Source organism: Chlorocebus sabaeus, chromosome 15 (genome assembly GCF_047675955.1).
Source record: "Chlorocebus sabaeus isolate Y175 chromosome 15, mChlSab1.0.hap1, whole genome shotgun sequence".
Lineage (NCBI taxonomy): Eukaryota > Metazoa > Chordata > Mammalia > Primates > Cercopithecidae > Chlorocebus > Chlorocebus sabaeus.
Genome location: NC_132918.1, coordinates 92,267,606 through 92,284,135, shown reverse-complemented (window position 1 = coordinate 92,284,135; position 16,530 = coordinate 92,267,606). Strand labels below are relative to the sequence as shown.

The following is a 16,530-nucleotide window of genomic DNA, read 5'->3' as shown; positions in this document are numbered from 1 at the left end:
AGGTGGCTCACGCCTGTAATCCCAGCACTTTGGGAGGCCAAGGCTGGCAGATCACAAGGTCAGGAGATCGAGACCATCCTGGCTAACACGGTGAAAAAAAAAAATTAGCCGGGCATGGTGGTGGGTGCCTGTAGTCCCAGCTACTCAGGAGGCTGAGGCAGGAGAATGGCGTGAACCTGGGAGGCAGAGGTTGCAGTGAGCCAAGATCACGCCATTGCACTCCAGTCTGGGTGACAAGGCGAGACTCCGTCTCAAAAAAAATATATGTATATATAATCTATCCACCCCACAAAAAAATGTAGGCTAAGATGAGTTTACAGGCAAATCAGACATTCAAGGAATAGGTAATTTCAATTCTATACAAACTTATTCAGAGTTTAGAACAGGAGGAAATGATCTGCTACTAATTTTGTAAGGTTGGAAACCAGAGCTGGATAAGAAAGACAAACTACAGATTAATAATAGATGGAAGCATCATAAATAAAATATTAACAAGTCAAAGCAGAATTTTAAAAAGTGCATCATGGCCGGACACGGTCGCTTACGCCTGTAACCCCAACACTGGCAGGGCCGAAGCGGGTGGATCACTTGGGGCCAGGAGTTCCAAACCAGCCTGGCCAACCTAGAGAAACCCTGTCTCTGGTAAAAATACCAAAAAAATTGTATTTTTTTTGGATTACAGCTGTGTGCTGGGCTTGGTGGCATACACCTGTAATCCCAGCTACTCGGGAGGCTGAGGCACGAGAATTGCTGGAACCCAGGAGGCGGAGGTTGTAGTGAGCTGAGATTGTGCCACTGCAGTCCCGCCTGGGTGACAGAGCAGGACTCTGTCATAAATAAATAAATAAATAAATAAATAAATAAGAATTTTAAAAGTACATCATGATCAAGCTGAGTTTAAATCAGAAATGCAAGATAAAGACAATGCTTTCTTAATGTAAATCACCATATAAACAGAATGGAGGGGAAACACAATCACCACAGCAGCAGATACAGGAAAAGTATTCGATAAAAGTCAGCACTTATTCCCGTTAAAACTCCAGGCAAACTAAAAGGAGACGTTAACTCTCTTAACCTGATAAACAATGTCAATTATAACCCTATGTAAACATTATACTTAAAACACTGGAAACGTTTCCGTAAAATCAGGAATAAAACCAAGATGCCAACAATCACTGCTTCTAATCAACATTCGGTTGAAGGTTTTAGCTGGTGAAATAAGACGAGAAAAATAAACAAAAGGTATGAGAGTACACAAAAGTTATTTTGGGTATGGAAGGGATGAAATAAGCCAATGGTTATTTGCAGATAACATAATTGTTTACATAGAAACTTCCCAAACATATAAATTATTAGCAAAGTTTTACATCCATAATCAAAATTTTTAAAATAATTGCATTCCAGCTGGGTGTGGTGGTTCATGCCTGTAATCCCAGTGCTTTGAGAGGCTGAGACAGGAGGAACACTTGAGGCCGGGCATTCGAGACCAACCTGGGCAACATAGCAAGATCCTGTCTCTACAGAAATAAAAACAAAAAATAGCTGGGCCCAGTAGCACACACATAGAGTTCCAGCGACTCAGAGGTTGATGGGGAAGGAGCACTTCAGCCCAAGAGTTCAAGGCTGCAGTGAGCTACGATCGCCCCACTGCATCCAGCCTGCATGACAGAGGGAGACTCTGCCTCAAAACAAGATTAAAAAACAAAAAAAACTGCATTCCTATATATCAGTGAAAGAGAAAATATTTTTAAGACTATAGTGTTTATGATGGTGACCAAAAAAAAGTACATAAAAATAAGTCTAACAAAAAACGTGCTTAATCTTTGTGGACAAAATTGTACAACTGCATTGAAATATGCCAAAGAAAACACACATACTAGTTACGTGCATTTGGGAACATTTAGATAGTTGAAAGATCAAAACCCATAATCTTTTTGCTAGATAAGGCTTCCTTCTAGGATTTTTTTATGCTTTAAAAAATATATAGTTTGGCCGGGCGCGGTGGCTCACGCCTGTAATCCCAGCACTTTGGGAGGCCGAGGCGGGCGGATCACAAGGTCAGGAGATCGAGACCATGGTGAAACCCCGTCTCTACTAAAAAATAGAAAAAAATTAGCCGGGCGAGGTGGTGGGCGCCTGTAGTCCCAGCTACTCGGGAGGCTGAGGCAGGAGAATGGCGTGAACCTGGGAGGTGGAGCTTGCAGTGAGCCAGATCGCGCCACTGCACTCCAGCTGGGTGACAGAGTGAGACTCCGTCTCAAAAAAAGAAAAACAAAAACAGAAACAAAACATGTGTGTGTGTGTGTATGTGTGTGTGTATATATATATAGTTTAACTTATTCAGTATACATAATTTTGTGTCCTGCCTTTTTAGCTATACCTGATATGAGCATTTCTTCAAGATACTAGCTTTGTAAACATAGCCCGAGAAGAGGCACATCTTTTATGTCTTGGATCGCAGTTCCTTGCTTCCCCCTTTTGGAGTCCTACAAGAGCTGGCTCAGGGGGCTGGGAGAACTCAGCTCCGCAGTAAAATCTAGGGTGCTGTATAAAACTCCCCTGCTGAGCTCTGGTGGCTTCCTTCCTAACGAAGCCATTTCCCCACTGGAAGTGCTGTTACCATTCCCATTTCCCCTTCAACAGGCGCAGGTCTCTCTCCTGGACCACATCCTGCTGTGTGTCCACCGTACCCACCTCTCTGTGCGATGAGACCACGTGGACTCCACCGCTTCCTGCTCGCAACATCTCCTTAACACATCTTCCTTTATGCCCGTTCTGTGTGTTTGTGTGTTGCTAGTATGTATGTGTGACACTGTGTTGTGTGACACTGTGTGTGTGTGTCTGTGTGTGTGTGTGACACTGTGTGTGTGTGTGTCTGTGTGTGTGTGACACTGTGTGTGTGTGTCTGTGTGTGTGTGTGACACTGTGTGTGTGTGTGTGTGTCTGTGTGTGTGTGAGACACTGTGTGTGTGTGTGTGTGTGTGACACTGTGTGTGTGTCTGTGTGTGTGTGTCTGTGTGTGTGTGTGACACTGTGTGTGTGTCTGTGTGTGTGTGTGACACTGTGTGTGTGTCTGTGTGTGTCTGTGTGTGTGTGACACTGTGTGTGTGTCTGTGTGTGTGTGTGACACTGTGTGTGTGTGTGTGTGTGTATGTGTGACACTGTGTGTGTGTGTGTGTCTGTGTGTCCATTCCCTTACGGAATATTGGACATAGCCTTTAAACATTTTTTTTTCCAGATGGAGTTTCGCTCTTGTTGCCCAGGCTGGAGTGCAATGACATGATTTCGGCTCACTGCAAACTCCACCTCCGTGATTCTCCTGCCTCAGCCTCCCAAGTAGCTGAGATTACAGGTGTGTGCCACCATGCCAGGCTAAATTTTTGTATTTTTAGTAGAGACAGGGTTTCACCATGTTGGCCAGGCTGGTCTCAAACTCTTGACCTCAGATGATCCGCTCACCTCAGCCTCCCAAAGTGCTGGGATTACAGGTGTGAGCCACCGCACCCGTCCTAAACATTAAATAATAAATCATCGTAGAAAAAGCTCATATTGTTAACTTACTGTTGGACATTTAGAATGTTTCCAATGTATTGCTTATTTTAAATAAAGCCCTGATGACTATCTTCGTGTATAATGTTTCGTTTACATTATTTCAGCTCATCTCCTTAACTTAAATTTCTATCACTGGAATTACTGGTTAATGCTGTTATAAAATTTTTCATGTTATTAATACAGAAATACTGCCAAATTTCTTTGCAGAAAGCTTGTGCCAATTTACAGACCTGTTGGCAGTGTGCAAGAGTGTGCCTGTTTCCCCATTTCCCAGCCTGTGAACAAAGGGGCACGATCCAGGACAGGCCCCATCCCTCACCTGCTGCTCTTTGCTTCGTAGCATCGATTGAAAATCGGCCAGGTGCAGTGGCTCACACCTGTAATTCCAGCACTTCGGGAGGTCGAGGCGGGTGGATCATTTGAGGTCAGGAGTTCACGACCAGCCTGGCCAACATGATGAAACCCCATCTCTACTAAAAATACAAAAATTAGCAGGGGGTGGTGGCAGGTGCCTGTAATCCCAGCTACTCGGGAGGCTGAGGCAGGAGAATTGCTTGAACCCGGGAAGCGGAGGTTGCAGTGAGCCGAGATCGTGCCATTGTGCTCCAGCCTGGGCGACAGAGCAGGACTCCATCTCAGGAAAAAAAAAAAGAAAGAAAGAAAGAAAATCTTGCTAAACAAGGCTGTGTCCTGATAGTCCTCGTTTTGCATCTTTATTTAGAGAACCTGCTCATCTTGAGCTGAGTTGATTAGTTTCCTGCTGCGGCAAACAGGAGGACAGGTGAGTCACTGCCTGCGGAGGACATAGTTTTATTGTCTAGGGGAGAAGGCGCTGTCAAAATCTCTCAGTCTGTTGAGCTTGTGAGGAGGAAGAGATGAGCATTCGTTACGACAAAACCACAGTTACTGTATTTGTCTTTCACCGTTGTTTAAACATCTGAAGCCACTCCTGCCACAGATTGATTATTCAGCTATTTAGGAAAGCAGTTTGCAGGTAACTCAATCTACTAAACCTGAGTAGGTTATTTGTAGGTAAGAAATTCTGTGTTCAAGTATGACCTATCTGTAAAAAAAAAAAAAGAAAGAAAAGAAAAGAGAGAAATCCTAGTGGACGGAGAGACTATGGAGAGTTACTTTTGGTGAGAAAACGGTTCTCAGCTGGGCATGGTAGCGTACACCTAAAATCCCAGCATGGACAGTGGTTCTCCAAAAGCAGGGTGCCTCAGCATTTTAACACATGCCCAGAGTGATCCTGGTATAGGTGGTCCGTGGACCACATGTTAAGAAATACTTCCCTTAAAATAAAATGATAGTATCCACTTTTAATGTTTGTAAGCTAAAACCATCTTGCTGAAGTTGTAAGGCAGAGAAATTTGAAGACTTACTCAAGTTTTATTCTAAAAAATATTCATAGCCTTGTTCTTGCTGCTCAAGTGTTGGCCAGAATGAACTGACCTTGACTCTCACCAGGACGCAAGCCAGGCCCGTCAGGTTCCATCAGGCTGTCAGACAACTGAAACTTACTGTTCTCACTCTGGCCAAACGCATACACTTGCAGAGCAGACAACTGGGAGATTTGAGCGTCAAGAGTTGATATTGGAGAAAAACAGGTCTCTCCTCTCCCCATGACACTCCATTTTCTACTTTACTGAAAGGACCAAAGCCATGCCCTTCATCTCCTTCAATGCCCAGAGCCTTCCCCGCACCCTCCCCGGGGCCCTGTGGCTCCCTCCTGCCTGGATGGCTCACTGCTCTGCCTCTGCCTCTGACGCTCTTTCTGCCTTTCTCCTTCTCTTTTGCCTGTGACCATGTTTAGGTGTCTCTGGGCCTAAAACAAGTCTCTCATCCATTTGTGTCGTCCTCATCCCTGTCTTTTGTTTTGCCCTCCAGCACCGTGAAGGAGGGGCATCCCCTCGCTGCCTCTTCTTTACCACGCGCTGCTCGCTCTGCCCCCACCTCAGGCACTTGGCTCAAGTCGTTTTCCTCAGAGCTACCAGAATCTCCTTCCCAACCGCAAGAACGATTTTCTACAGTCCCTGCGCGTCTCGTAAATTTGGCCCCATCCATTTCTTTGTTCATGAATTTGACAGATGTGTATTGAGCACCCACCTCAACGTGCTCTCCCTGGCCGGCGGCCCCGTGCCACCACCCAGCCTCACCTTCATTGAAGCTGACGGGTCCTGCTCCACCGTCCACTTTCCCGGGCCCTCCATTCCCCTTGCCGCCTCTCTCCTCCCCCTCCAGGCCCAAATGACATGTCTCCAGCACTTTCCCTCTCCTGCTGCCCCTCCCTCTCTGGCCACCCTGCGTCTACTCTTACGCCTTACAAATCTGTACTTCTCCCTGACTTCCCACCCATATGCTGGCCTCACCCTCCCAGGGATTTCCTGCCTAGCTCATGCAATGCAGCAGGTCCAGGTCAATCTTTCCTTCCAAGCTTTCTTCCTTCCTTCTGTTCATTCTAACAACAGTCCCCCAGACATCCAGCCCAGAAAGCTCTGGGTCCTCTTGATTTCTTCCTCTTCCTTGTCCCCAATGTCCTAGTTGGTACTAGCTGCTCTTCCTCCAAGTGTTTGCCCATCACGTCCTCTTGTTTGCTTTGCTACCTCCTCCCTGTCACTCTGGCTATTGCAGCAGCCTCCTCACTGCCCCTGCTGACTCCGGTTCCACAGCCCTGCTCTCAGCCTCCATCACACACCTGTGGGTTGATCCACAGCTCTCAGGGCCAGGAGGGAGGGTTTCAGCTGTTGTCTCCTTAGCTTGAACTGCTTTGGAAAATGGCCTGCCCTGCCTGCCCTGGAAGGTGTCTGTGTAGGTCCTGGGGCCATGGGTAGGTCCCAGTGTCTGCGTAGGTCCTGGGGCCATGGGTAGGTCCCGGTGTCTGCATAGGTCCTGGGGGCATGGGTCTTGTGGTCAGAGGCTGGTGACTGGCATTGCCGTTGTGACACGGATGCCAGAAACCAGAATCCTCAGAGGGAGGCCAGAATGACCTTCCTCTGGTTGTGACTGAGGAAAGAGGACTTCCAGCGCATCTGTGTGCACCTGCAGGGCAGCTTCTGTAACAAGAAATGGCCACGCCAAGGATTTCTCGTTTCTGCGGAGACATTGTCTTCAGTTTTGCACCCGGCAGTTTACCTTCAAAATGCATTTTAAAGTTCTTTCCGCTTTCTCTTGGGTTTCCAAATATAACTTTGAGGGAACTGCAAAGGCCGTTTTCCTTAGCCTAAAAATGGACTCCACGCCCCTCCCTTTTCTCGCCGTCTGTATACACCCCCTCCCTTTTCTCGCCATCTGTATACACTCCCTCCCTTTTCTTATTGCCTGTATACACCCCCTCCCTTTTCTCATTGCCTGTGTACACCCCCTCCCTTTTCTCACCTTCTGTGTACACTCCCTCCCTTTTCTCGCCGTCTGTATACACGCCCTCCCTTTTCTCGCCGTCTGTATACACCCCCTCCCTTTTCTCACCGTCTCTATACACCTCCTCCCTTTTCTCGCCGTCTGTATACACCTCCTCCCTTTTCTCACCGTCTCTATACACCTCCTCCCTTTTCTCGCCATCTGTATACACCCCCTCCCTTTTCTCGCCGCCTGTGTACACCCCTCCCTTTTCTTGCTATCTCTATACACTCCCTCCCTTTTCTCGCCGTCTGTATACACCCCCTCCCTTTTCTCACCGTCTCTATACACCCCCTCCCTTTTCTCACCGCCTGTGTACACCCCCTCCCTTTTCTTGCCATCTCTATACACTCCCTCCCTTTTCTCGCCGCCTGTGTACACCCCCTCCCTTTTCTCGCCGCCTGTGTACACCCCCTCCCTTTTCTCACCGCCTGTGTACACCCCCTCCCTTTTCTTGCTGTCTCTATACACTCCCTCCCTTTTCTCGCCATCTGTATACACTCCCTTCCATTTACCTAACTATGTGCGAGGATTGAACTGTGTGTCTTCCTAAAAGTTTCAGGGGCTAAAATCTTGAAAGAGACAAACCACATCTGGAAACCCAGCTGCAAAATCCCAGAAATTACTTCATGACAACTCCTTAAAATCCGGCCGTTGTTAAAATAATGTCAGCTCGAGGTCCAGACGGACTGGGACCCAAAAGAGCCACCAGAACAAGACACGTGGACACAGGACTCAGCCCGATTCTTGCGCGCCTTCCTTATCAAGGCTTTCCCTTGGAAACCCATGCTTTCCCCTCTGAAAATTAAAGCAGCTACTTTAAGTAGAAATCTGGCTGCTTCCCCTTTGCTAGTTTTGGTTAATACATTCACTTTCTTCCTACCAGACCTCGTGGATTAAACTCTGCAGGCAGCGTGGCCTCTGCATCTGTGTTGGGTCTCGAGTTACTGGGGGTCAGCTGACTTGTGATGAGCAGACCAGGGAAGCAGGACTTCTTCTTCCTTTTCTTGTGGGCACATTATGACTCCATGAATAATACAGATGTTCACAGCTCGTGCTCGTGTTCGTGCTTTACAGCTCATCTTGTTAACAGCGGCCGCATTTCACAGGTGAGGAAATCGAGATTTGAAGAGACTGAGTGATATTACATGCCTTGGAAGTGGCAGGGCCGGGCGCTCGGGGCAAGAGCGGCTGCTCGGAAGCTGCGAGCTGCTCAGCTCTGGGACTGCCATCGAGTGGGTGGAGAGCTGAGGCAAGGATGGGGAAACGGTCACTGACCTGCCCCAGATTCTTGGACTGCCACGTGCAGAGGTCTCTGAGCCTGAGGCTGAGCCAGGCTCATTCTTGGGATGGATGCGGTGACGCTGGGGTATTTTTGCCAAAGTTCCTGGCGTCTCTTTTCTGGGATGATGTTAGGGTGAGTATGAAGGCTGTTGACCCCTTAAGGTGACAAGGTCACTGTGAGAAGACACACGTGCGTCACCGAGTGAAATGGAGAGTTTTTAAGACATTCTCTCAGAGGAGGAGGCTCCACCCAGGGACAAGGAGGGCACTGGAGCTGGTACTGAGGCAGAGACGTTCCCCACATCTGAGTCCTCGAAGCCTCCGTCAAGCCTCTGCCATCACGTCAGCCAGAGATCTCCCATCAAGGTAGTTCTTTTCTCTCCTTGAACTGCCTCAGGTGGGAGACGCCCCCCAGCGGCCTCGCGTCTTTTAGGGTTCCAGGAACGTGAAGGCTGAGTGGCAGTAGCATGGTTTTCCCCAGGTGGTCCCTCTGGTGACTCCACAGGTGTGCCGAGGTGACAGGTGTGCTATTGGCTCGGGAGAAGGGCTGGCAGCAGCATGAGTGACGATGGCGGAAGACAGATTCCAAGACCGGTGAAGCCACTCCCTGAAGAAACAACAAAGCCTGCGGCGTTCTAAGTGCTGTGGCCTGAGGCTTGTTCCTAGCATCTGGTCTGTTTGCCTTGGGTTTTTCCTGGAACCGGAGGTGAGGAACCCATAAGCCATATCGCCCACAGTGTTTCACTTTCCTGGCATTACTTCCTGCCCGGTGGGGCCCCTGCCAGGCTGCCTCAGGCAGGGCAGTGTAAGCCCAAGGGAAGTGCCCAACGGTAAGGATGACCTTGAGGAGAACATTCGCCCGCACACAGGCGGCAGGCAGCCTGGAAGGCCTGCAGACGCTGAACCGCCAGCCCCACCGCCCTTGGTGGGGAGCTAATGCCATCTGTGTATCAGCCCCAGAATCAACTGTGACCAGCGTTGTGACCACGCTGGGGTGACAGGCATGAGCCACCATGCCCGGCCTTGTCTGTCATTTTAGTTACTCAAAATCCATAATCTGGGTCGGGCACAGTGGCTCACACCGGGAATCCCAGCACTTTGGGAGGCCAAGGTGGGCAGATCACTTGAGGTCAGGAGTTTGAGACCACCCTGGCCAACATGAAACCCCATTTCTACTAAAAATACAAAAATCAGCAGAGCACAGTGGCGTGTGCCTGTAATCCCAGCTACTCGGGAGGCTGAGGCACGAGAATCTCTTGAACCCTGGAGGCGGAGGTTGCGGTGAGCTGAGATCACGCCACTGCACTCCCCTGGGTGACACAGTGAGACTGTCTCAAAAATACAAATAAATAAAATAACATAAAATGCATAATCTATTCCAAAGCTTGCAAAGTCCTGTGCGATCTAACACCTGCCTTCTCTTCCAAGCCTTCCCAGGGGCCAAGCTCTTTCCTGCCTCTCCATGAGCTCCACCTCTGCCTGCTCAGGCCTGGCACTTTCCCACCCAGCTGCCCTCAGCCTCAGGCCTCAGCTCCCCCCACAGCAGTTCCTCACAGGGGCCTTCCTGACTTGTCAGTCAGATGCAGTTCCCGTACTCTCTGGCCATTCAAAATGCAGCTCTCAGCACCCTGAACTTTCCCACCCTGCATTTACCACATGTGCAGCTGGGAACATTTCTGTAATTATTTGATGTCTGTCTGCACCAAGATTTTAGCGCCAAGAGACTGGGCCACGTCTGTTTCATTCTTCACTGTGTGCATCCAGTGCTGTGTCCTAGAACAATGTCAGGAACTTAAGGCAGGCGTTTCCTAAATGGTTGTTGAATGAATGAAAGAAAGAAAGAAAGAAAGAAAGAATGAATGAATGAATGAATGAATGAATGAGTGGATGGATGAATGAACGAATGAATGAATGAATGGATGGGTGGATGGATGAATGAACGAATGAATGAATGAATGGATGGATGGATGGATGGGTGGATGGATGGATGGATGGATGAATGAATGAATGAATGAATGGATGGGTGGATGGATGAATGAACGAATGAATGAATGAATGAACGAATGAATGAATGAATGGCTGTCTCCGCAGTGTGTGTGAATGCTTCTGTTCTTCCCTCCATTGGTGGGCTGGGCTGGTTTGGAGATGCTGAAAGGCTCCGTGCTGCAGTGAGGCAGGAGACCTGGGATCTAGTCCCAGCTGCCTCACTTACGGGTTCTATGACCTTAAATGAGTCACTTCACTTAGAGAGCTTTGAAAAGCAGGAACCGTGACGGATTCATCTTCCTGTCCAGAGCAGCTGGCATGAGTAGAAATTCTGCAAGTGAATGAACAACTCCAAAGGCTAGGCTCCTTCTTATTCCAAATTCCCCCAGAATCCACTGGCAATTGGACTTTTGGAACCCAAACTGCAACCTGGGTGGGGGTGGTATCCACAGAGAGTCCACGTTGCTGCGATTCCTGAACATGCACATGTGGGGAGTGGAGCTGCCGGCAACACAGCCAGTGCCCTTCCTCCTGTCCTCCCAGCAGGGCTGCCACTGCAGGGCCTCATGTGCAACACCAATGCCCAGTTCCTGAGGCCTCTTCAGAGTCTCAAGGAGAAGGGCGAAAAGGCATTTCAACCTCTATGAAGTAGGGCCAGGCGCAGTGGCTCACACCTGTAATCCCAGCACTTTGGGAGCCGAGGCGGGTGGATCACCTGAGGTCAGGAGTTCGAGACCAGCCTGGCCAACATGGTGAAACCCCATCTCTACTAAAAATGCAAAAATTAACTGCTGTGGTGGTGGGCGCCTGCAATCCCAGCTACTCAGGAGTCTGAGGCGGGAGAATCTCTTGAACCCGGGAGGCGGAGGTTGCAGTGAGCTGAGATCACACCACTTCACTCCAGCCTGGGTGACAGAGCGAGACTCTGTCTCAAAAAACAAATCCATAAAACCAACAACAACAAAAAACCGTCTATGAAGTGCCAACAGATTCAGTTATTTTGACTCAATTTCTCAGAACACGCTGGGGCATGAACTCAGCCTAGTAGAAATATGTATATTTAAGGTAAAAGGTTGAAACTGGGGGGAGAGAGAGCCTAAAAGGTCCCTGTCCAGGCCTTCAGAGAAGTGGCTCTGGGAGCCACATGACGTGCATCTTTTGAGCATTTAACGGCACCGTGACACCAGAGGACAGACTCAGGAGCAAAACCACGCGCTGAGCACACAGAAGTCCAGCCGCTTCGTGTCCTCTCTTGGCAATGAAGACACAAACCATTTGCGTGTCAAGCGTTGCCAGGCCAGCCTCTGTCTCCACAGCTGAGCCCAGAAACCAAGGGCGTGGTGGGACTCACAGGCAGGGAGCGGTGAGGCAGAGCCGTCTGCTGGAGCGAGCCCTGCTCTCGGGCCACGACTGGCACTCGGGGTCCCTTCGTGCAATAAGCCACATTCTGAATACACCACGCCAGCCCTTGTAAACCCACGGGAAGCACAGGGTGGCTTTTTAGAGGCACAAGGATCCTTACATGAAAAGATGTCACCCTGGGCCGACACCAGTGCCCATGCCATTCCGGGTTTCATCACCCTCCTTCCCCTTTCTTCCCAGGCCTCTCTCTCAAACGTGTCTTTATGGCTTTTCTCTTTTTTTTTTTTTTTTTTGATGGAGTCTCGCTCTGTCACCCAAGCTAGAGTGCCGTGGTGTGATCTCGGCTCACTGCAACCTCTGCCTCCCAGGTTCAAATGATTCTCCTGCCTCAGCCTCCCGAGGAGCTGGAATTACAGGCGCCCGCCACCATGCCTGGCAAAATGTTGTATTTTTAGTGGAGACGGGGTTGGCCAGGCTGGTCTTGAACTCCTGACCTCAGGTGATCCACCAACCTGGGCCTCCGAAAGTACTGGGATTACAGGTGTGAGCCACCGCGCCCAGCCCTTTATGACTTTTCTACTTTACACCAGATGCTGTCTCGTTTCATCCTCATGACAACCCTACATAGCAGCCCCTTCCCCTTGGGCTCAGTTTGCTGACGAAGACCCTGAGACTCCAGAGCCAAAGGGGCGTTGCCTGTGTTCCCCGGGCTGCCAAGGGCGTCGCTGGCGCTGGGCCTCTGGGTTCCAGCTCCTGCTCTTTGCTGTGCCCCCCTTGCTGGTCGTTGGCCACAGTTTGGCTGATTTCTTGGCAGGACCTCCTGTCCCGGGATCCTCTCCTTCTGCGTGTCCTGGAGCACAGTGGGGTTTCCAGAGGGCAGAGGGGTCTATGGAGAGTTTTGGTGTCCTTGGTGGCAAGTTCAGGTGGCCTCTCCCAGACCGACAGACAGACTGCGGGTTCTCCGAGGAGGGGCCCACAGAGATCCTTCCCCTCGGGGTGCGCTGTGGCCGGCGTCTCCTCCCTGCCTGTCCTGTGCTTGGTCCAGCCTGTCACCTCCCCGGGGTCACTGATAGTGACCCTTGGAGACCAAGGCCTATTTCAACCCAGTTGCCTTTTCCTGGGGCATGGAACCAGGACAGCCAGGCTTCCTTCTGAGTCATTCCTGCCTGGGGCCACCAGTAGACACCAAATTTCCATTTGTCCTCGTCTAGCCCACCTCTGTCTGCTGTGCCTTATCCTTTAACCCTTGAGAGCCAGGGCTGTTCTTTAAGGAAACCCTCATTGTGGCGGCTCCTTTGTGGAAACCCTGGGTTTTTCCTCTGGCCTGGGGCTTCAGTGTGACCCAGCCTGGGTGAGGGTCCTGCCAGCAAGTGTGCAAACAGACCCTAGACTCAAACATAGGCAGGTCATCTGTAAGCCCCCTCAGGGAGCCAAAAGGAATGGGGCTGGCTGGCTGCCAGTGCCCCAGCAGCTGCCCTGTGGGGTGGGGGCCGCCTGCCCACTGTTGGTGACTGCTTTTCCTGCCAAGGCCCTGGTAATGCCCGGTCAGATGTGTGGGTGCCATCTCCCGGCCACTGCCACCTCCTCTCCTGGCCCAGCTCCCCTTGGTCCCCTTAACGACGCAAAGGACCCAGCGCTCCAGGGCATGCCTAGCTTCTTCGGGTCGCCATGGAGATGCCTTTGCACACCAGCCGTCCTCCACTCCCTCTCGGGGTCATGCCCCGTGCTTTTCCACGCCCACCCCGGGTCTTGCCCCTCTGGACTCCTCTCTACAGACCCCGCTTCCTGGCTCCACATGGAGCTGAGTGCCCAGCTGGTACCTAGCCATTTGTGGTCAGCTTTAAATCGCAGATTTTGAAACTCAAGAACTTAGGCGTCAGGAGGTCAAGCCATTCACCACGGCTCTTTACACAGGGGACCGGGGCCCTGGGGAGACACGGGGCGGGGCCTGGTCACGGGGACCATAACGGTTCATGGCAAAGACTTGGCACTGGGGCTTCTAAATGCGAGCTGCCTCCCTGGCACCCCAACCCCCAGCCTCGCTCTGGGAGTCGCGATTCCCATGGAGACCCCTTCAACCATCTGCAGGGCGAGGCCGTGTGGCGGCTGCTTCTGGCCTCCATGTCCTCACAGTGGGGTGAGCACTCGAGCGAGGGTATGTGGCCGGGGTGGGGTGGGGGTGCTTGTCCTGAGCCAAGTCCTGAAACATTTTGAGATGGAATGTTCCACTTCACCAGCCTGGTTTCTCTGGCAGCCTTTACAGGGCATTCCCCTTCTGACCCACTCCCAAGAGGCGCCTCGAAAATGCGCCCAAGAACCACTTTCCTTCAGTGGATGTTTCCGGCCTGCTGAGGCAGGGCAGGAGCTGAGACTCGAACTCTGGCTTCGACTCCGGACCCCTCACCCTCTCCTGGACCCCAGACGCTCCCCTGAAGACTCAGACACCCAGAAATACAGAATGAAACTTGGTCCCGAAGCCAGAGGGGCAGCCTGGAAGGTGTGGGGAAGAGGACTGGGGGCCCCGGAGGGAACGTCTCCCACAGGCCTGGCATCCCTCCCCTGCCGGCTCTGTACATGGAGGAGGCCAAGGCCAGTGCCAGGCTACGAGCCCCAGGCAAGGCTGTGACCCAGGTGAAAGCTTTTAAACCCAAGCTCAGAGGCAAGAAGCCCACGGCCAGCACCTCCTGGCCCTCTCCGTCCTCCAGCCGGCCTGCCTCTCCTCCTCGTCGCTTCCCTCGGTTGCTGCTGTCTCCCGATCGTCTCCTCTCTCCGTTCCCAGGGTGTGTCAGTTTGTCTGTCTCTCACCTGTCTCGTCCTCTCACCCTGCGGCTTTATTTGAGTTTTCTTCCGTCTTCATCACCCAGCTTTCCTGGCATCCCCTCCACCCCGGCTCTGTACACAGGGGTGTGCGTCTTTCTCCTCGACCCTGTTCCTCTTGCTCTGGCTCTGCCTGTCTTTCTCTCCGCGAGTAAGCCCTGGCTCCCTCCATAGATCCTTCCAGACATCGCCGGGCTGCCCTCTGGTTCTCTGTCCTCTTTTCTCTCTCTTTCGAGCATTCTCTCTGTCCTTCCCTCAGATCTTGTCCCGTATCTGCCAATTCACACCTCCTCTTCCCCACTCTTCCCCTCTTCTTATTTCTTATTTTATTATTTATTTATTTATCTATCTAATTTTGAGACAGAGTCTCACTCTCTCTCCCAGGCTGGCGTGCAATGACGCGATCTCAGCTCACCGCAACCTTCACCTCCTGGGTTCAAGCGATTCTCCTACCTCAGCCTCCTGAGTAGCTGGAATTACAGGCATGTGCCATCATGCCCGGCTAATTTTTGTATATTTTGTAGAGACGGGGTTTCTCCATGTTGGCCAGGCTGGTCTCAAACTCCTGACCTCAGGTAATCGCCCGCCTCGGCCTCCCAAAGTGCTGGGATGACAGGCGTGAGCCACCGTCTGGCCCTCTCTTCTTTCTCTCTCCCTCTTCCCTTCCTCTTCTTTCCCTCTCTGGGTCTCTCTCCACCCTCCCCCCATGCTGTCCATTCATCTCTTTCTCCTTTCTCTCTCCCTCTTTTTCTCTCTCTTCTCTTCCTCTTCTCTGTCTCCGTTTCCCCTGTTCTCTCTCTTTCTCTCCCTGGACCTCTCTTTCTCTGACAGCTCCCAGTTCCCCCATGTGCTCCCCACAGCCAGCCTCACCTGCTCTCTCCATCACTTACCTGGGACCACATGTGGAAGGACGCAGAGACACAGGCAGCTCAGGGACACCCAGGGGACCCTCCTCCAGCGTGTCCCCTTCATGGCTGCCGCAAAAGTTCCTCTGGCTCCCTGGGGAAGCTCCACGCCCAGGAGTTGCAGTATGAGAAGCCGACGTGAGCCTGTCCCCTCCAGCGGCTGGCCCGAACCAAGTGCGTTTCTCTGAAGGGGCCAGAGAACCTGGGAAGAGGACAAAAGAGGGCGGGGCCCCACACCAATCAGGCTTTTCTCTCCTCAGCCCCACCCCACTCCCCCACCAGGAAAGAAAATACCGGTGCACCCATTGCTCTGCTCCTCACCAGCCTGAGCTGAGTGGCAGGAGGGACGGGAGGAGATACGGGAGGAGACACGGGGGATGGGAACAGGTCACACAGGAAATGGGTGGGCCGCCTTCCTGGCTGGGTTCCTGGGCCCTCTCCTCCCTCCCCAGGGGCGGCCCCTGTCCCACCAGAACTTTGGGCTGCTGGGAAGAATGGGGAGGAAAGGGTCGCAGAGGGAGTGACTTTGGGGGTGTATGAACGGGGGAAAGAGAGTGAGATTTAAGCAGACCCCAGGGAAATAGGAAGCGGGGGAGCCATGTAGGTGAGGGGCAGGAACAGAAATGTATGCCATCTTTTGGAAAGGGGTGTTGTGCTTAGAATATCTGCTCAGTGCAGATGCATGGCAGACCCCAGACACATGGCAGACCCTCAGGGCAGGCGCGTGGCAGACCCCAGACGCATGGCAGACCCTCACCAAATGGTGGACTTCTTCTTTCCAGGGCAGGGAGCCAGAGCTATGGTGCAGGGAGCCTGGGACAGTGTGGGAGACTGGCCCGAGGGAGCTGGCATGGGCAGTGGGTTGAAGGTGGGACCTGGGTAGGAGGAGCAATGCAGCTGTAACCTATGAGGAGGTGGAGCTGCTCCTGGAGACCTGGGGGCTCCGCTCACCCCAGTTCCACCTCTTGGAACTCACAGGCACAAGTGAAGAGGGACAGGGATCCCAAACAGGGTTGTAAAGGTGAAGAGGGCAGTTGGTGTAGCTCTCTGCAAAGGCAAACGGGGATACCTCCGCTCCCCTCTTTGCCACAGTGTGCATCTCTGCTTCTGGTTCCTCAAGACGTGAATCCTGAACGTGGGGTGTCTATGGAGCGACTGGTCCCAGAGCAGGGACTCCCGACACTCAGACACCGTGGGGCCCAGGACGAGGAATCGGGGTTTCTGC

General features: G+C 51.8%; 1 protein-coding gene across 2 annotated transcripts in view; it reads right to left on the bottom strand.

Moving 5' to 3' along the window:
* LOC103242066 (mucin-4) overlaps positions 1-15,483 on the bottom strand; it is a 68,698-nt gene extending 53,215 nt beyond the window's left edge. Inside the window, exon 1 of one of the 2 annotated variants that reach the window (XM_073023794.1) lies at positions 15,291-15,483. In XM_073023794.1, the coding sequence (XP_072879895.1) occupies positions 15,291-15,372 (82 nt within the window). In that variant the 5' untranslated portion in view covers positions 15,373-15,483. The remainder of the gene's footprint in view (positions 1-15,290) is intronic. The other variant, XM_073023793.1, reaches the window with a different exon arrangement.
* Between the last annotated feature and the right edge of the window lie 1,047 nt (positions 15,484-16,530).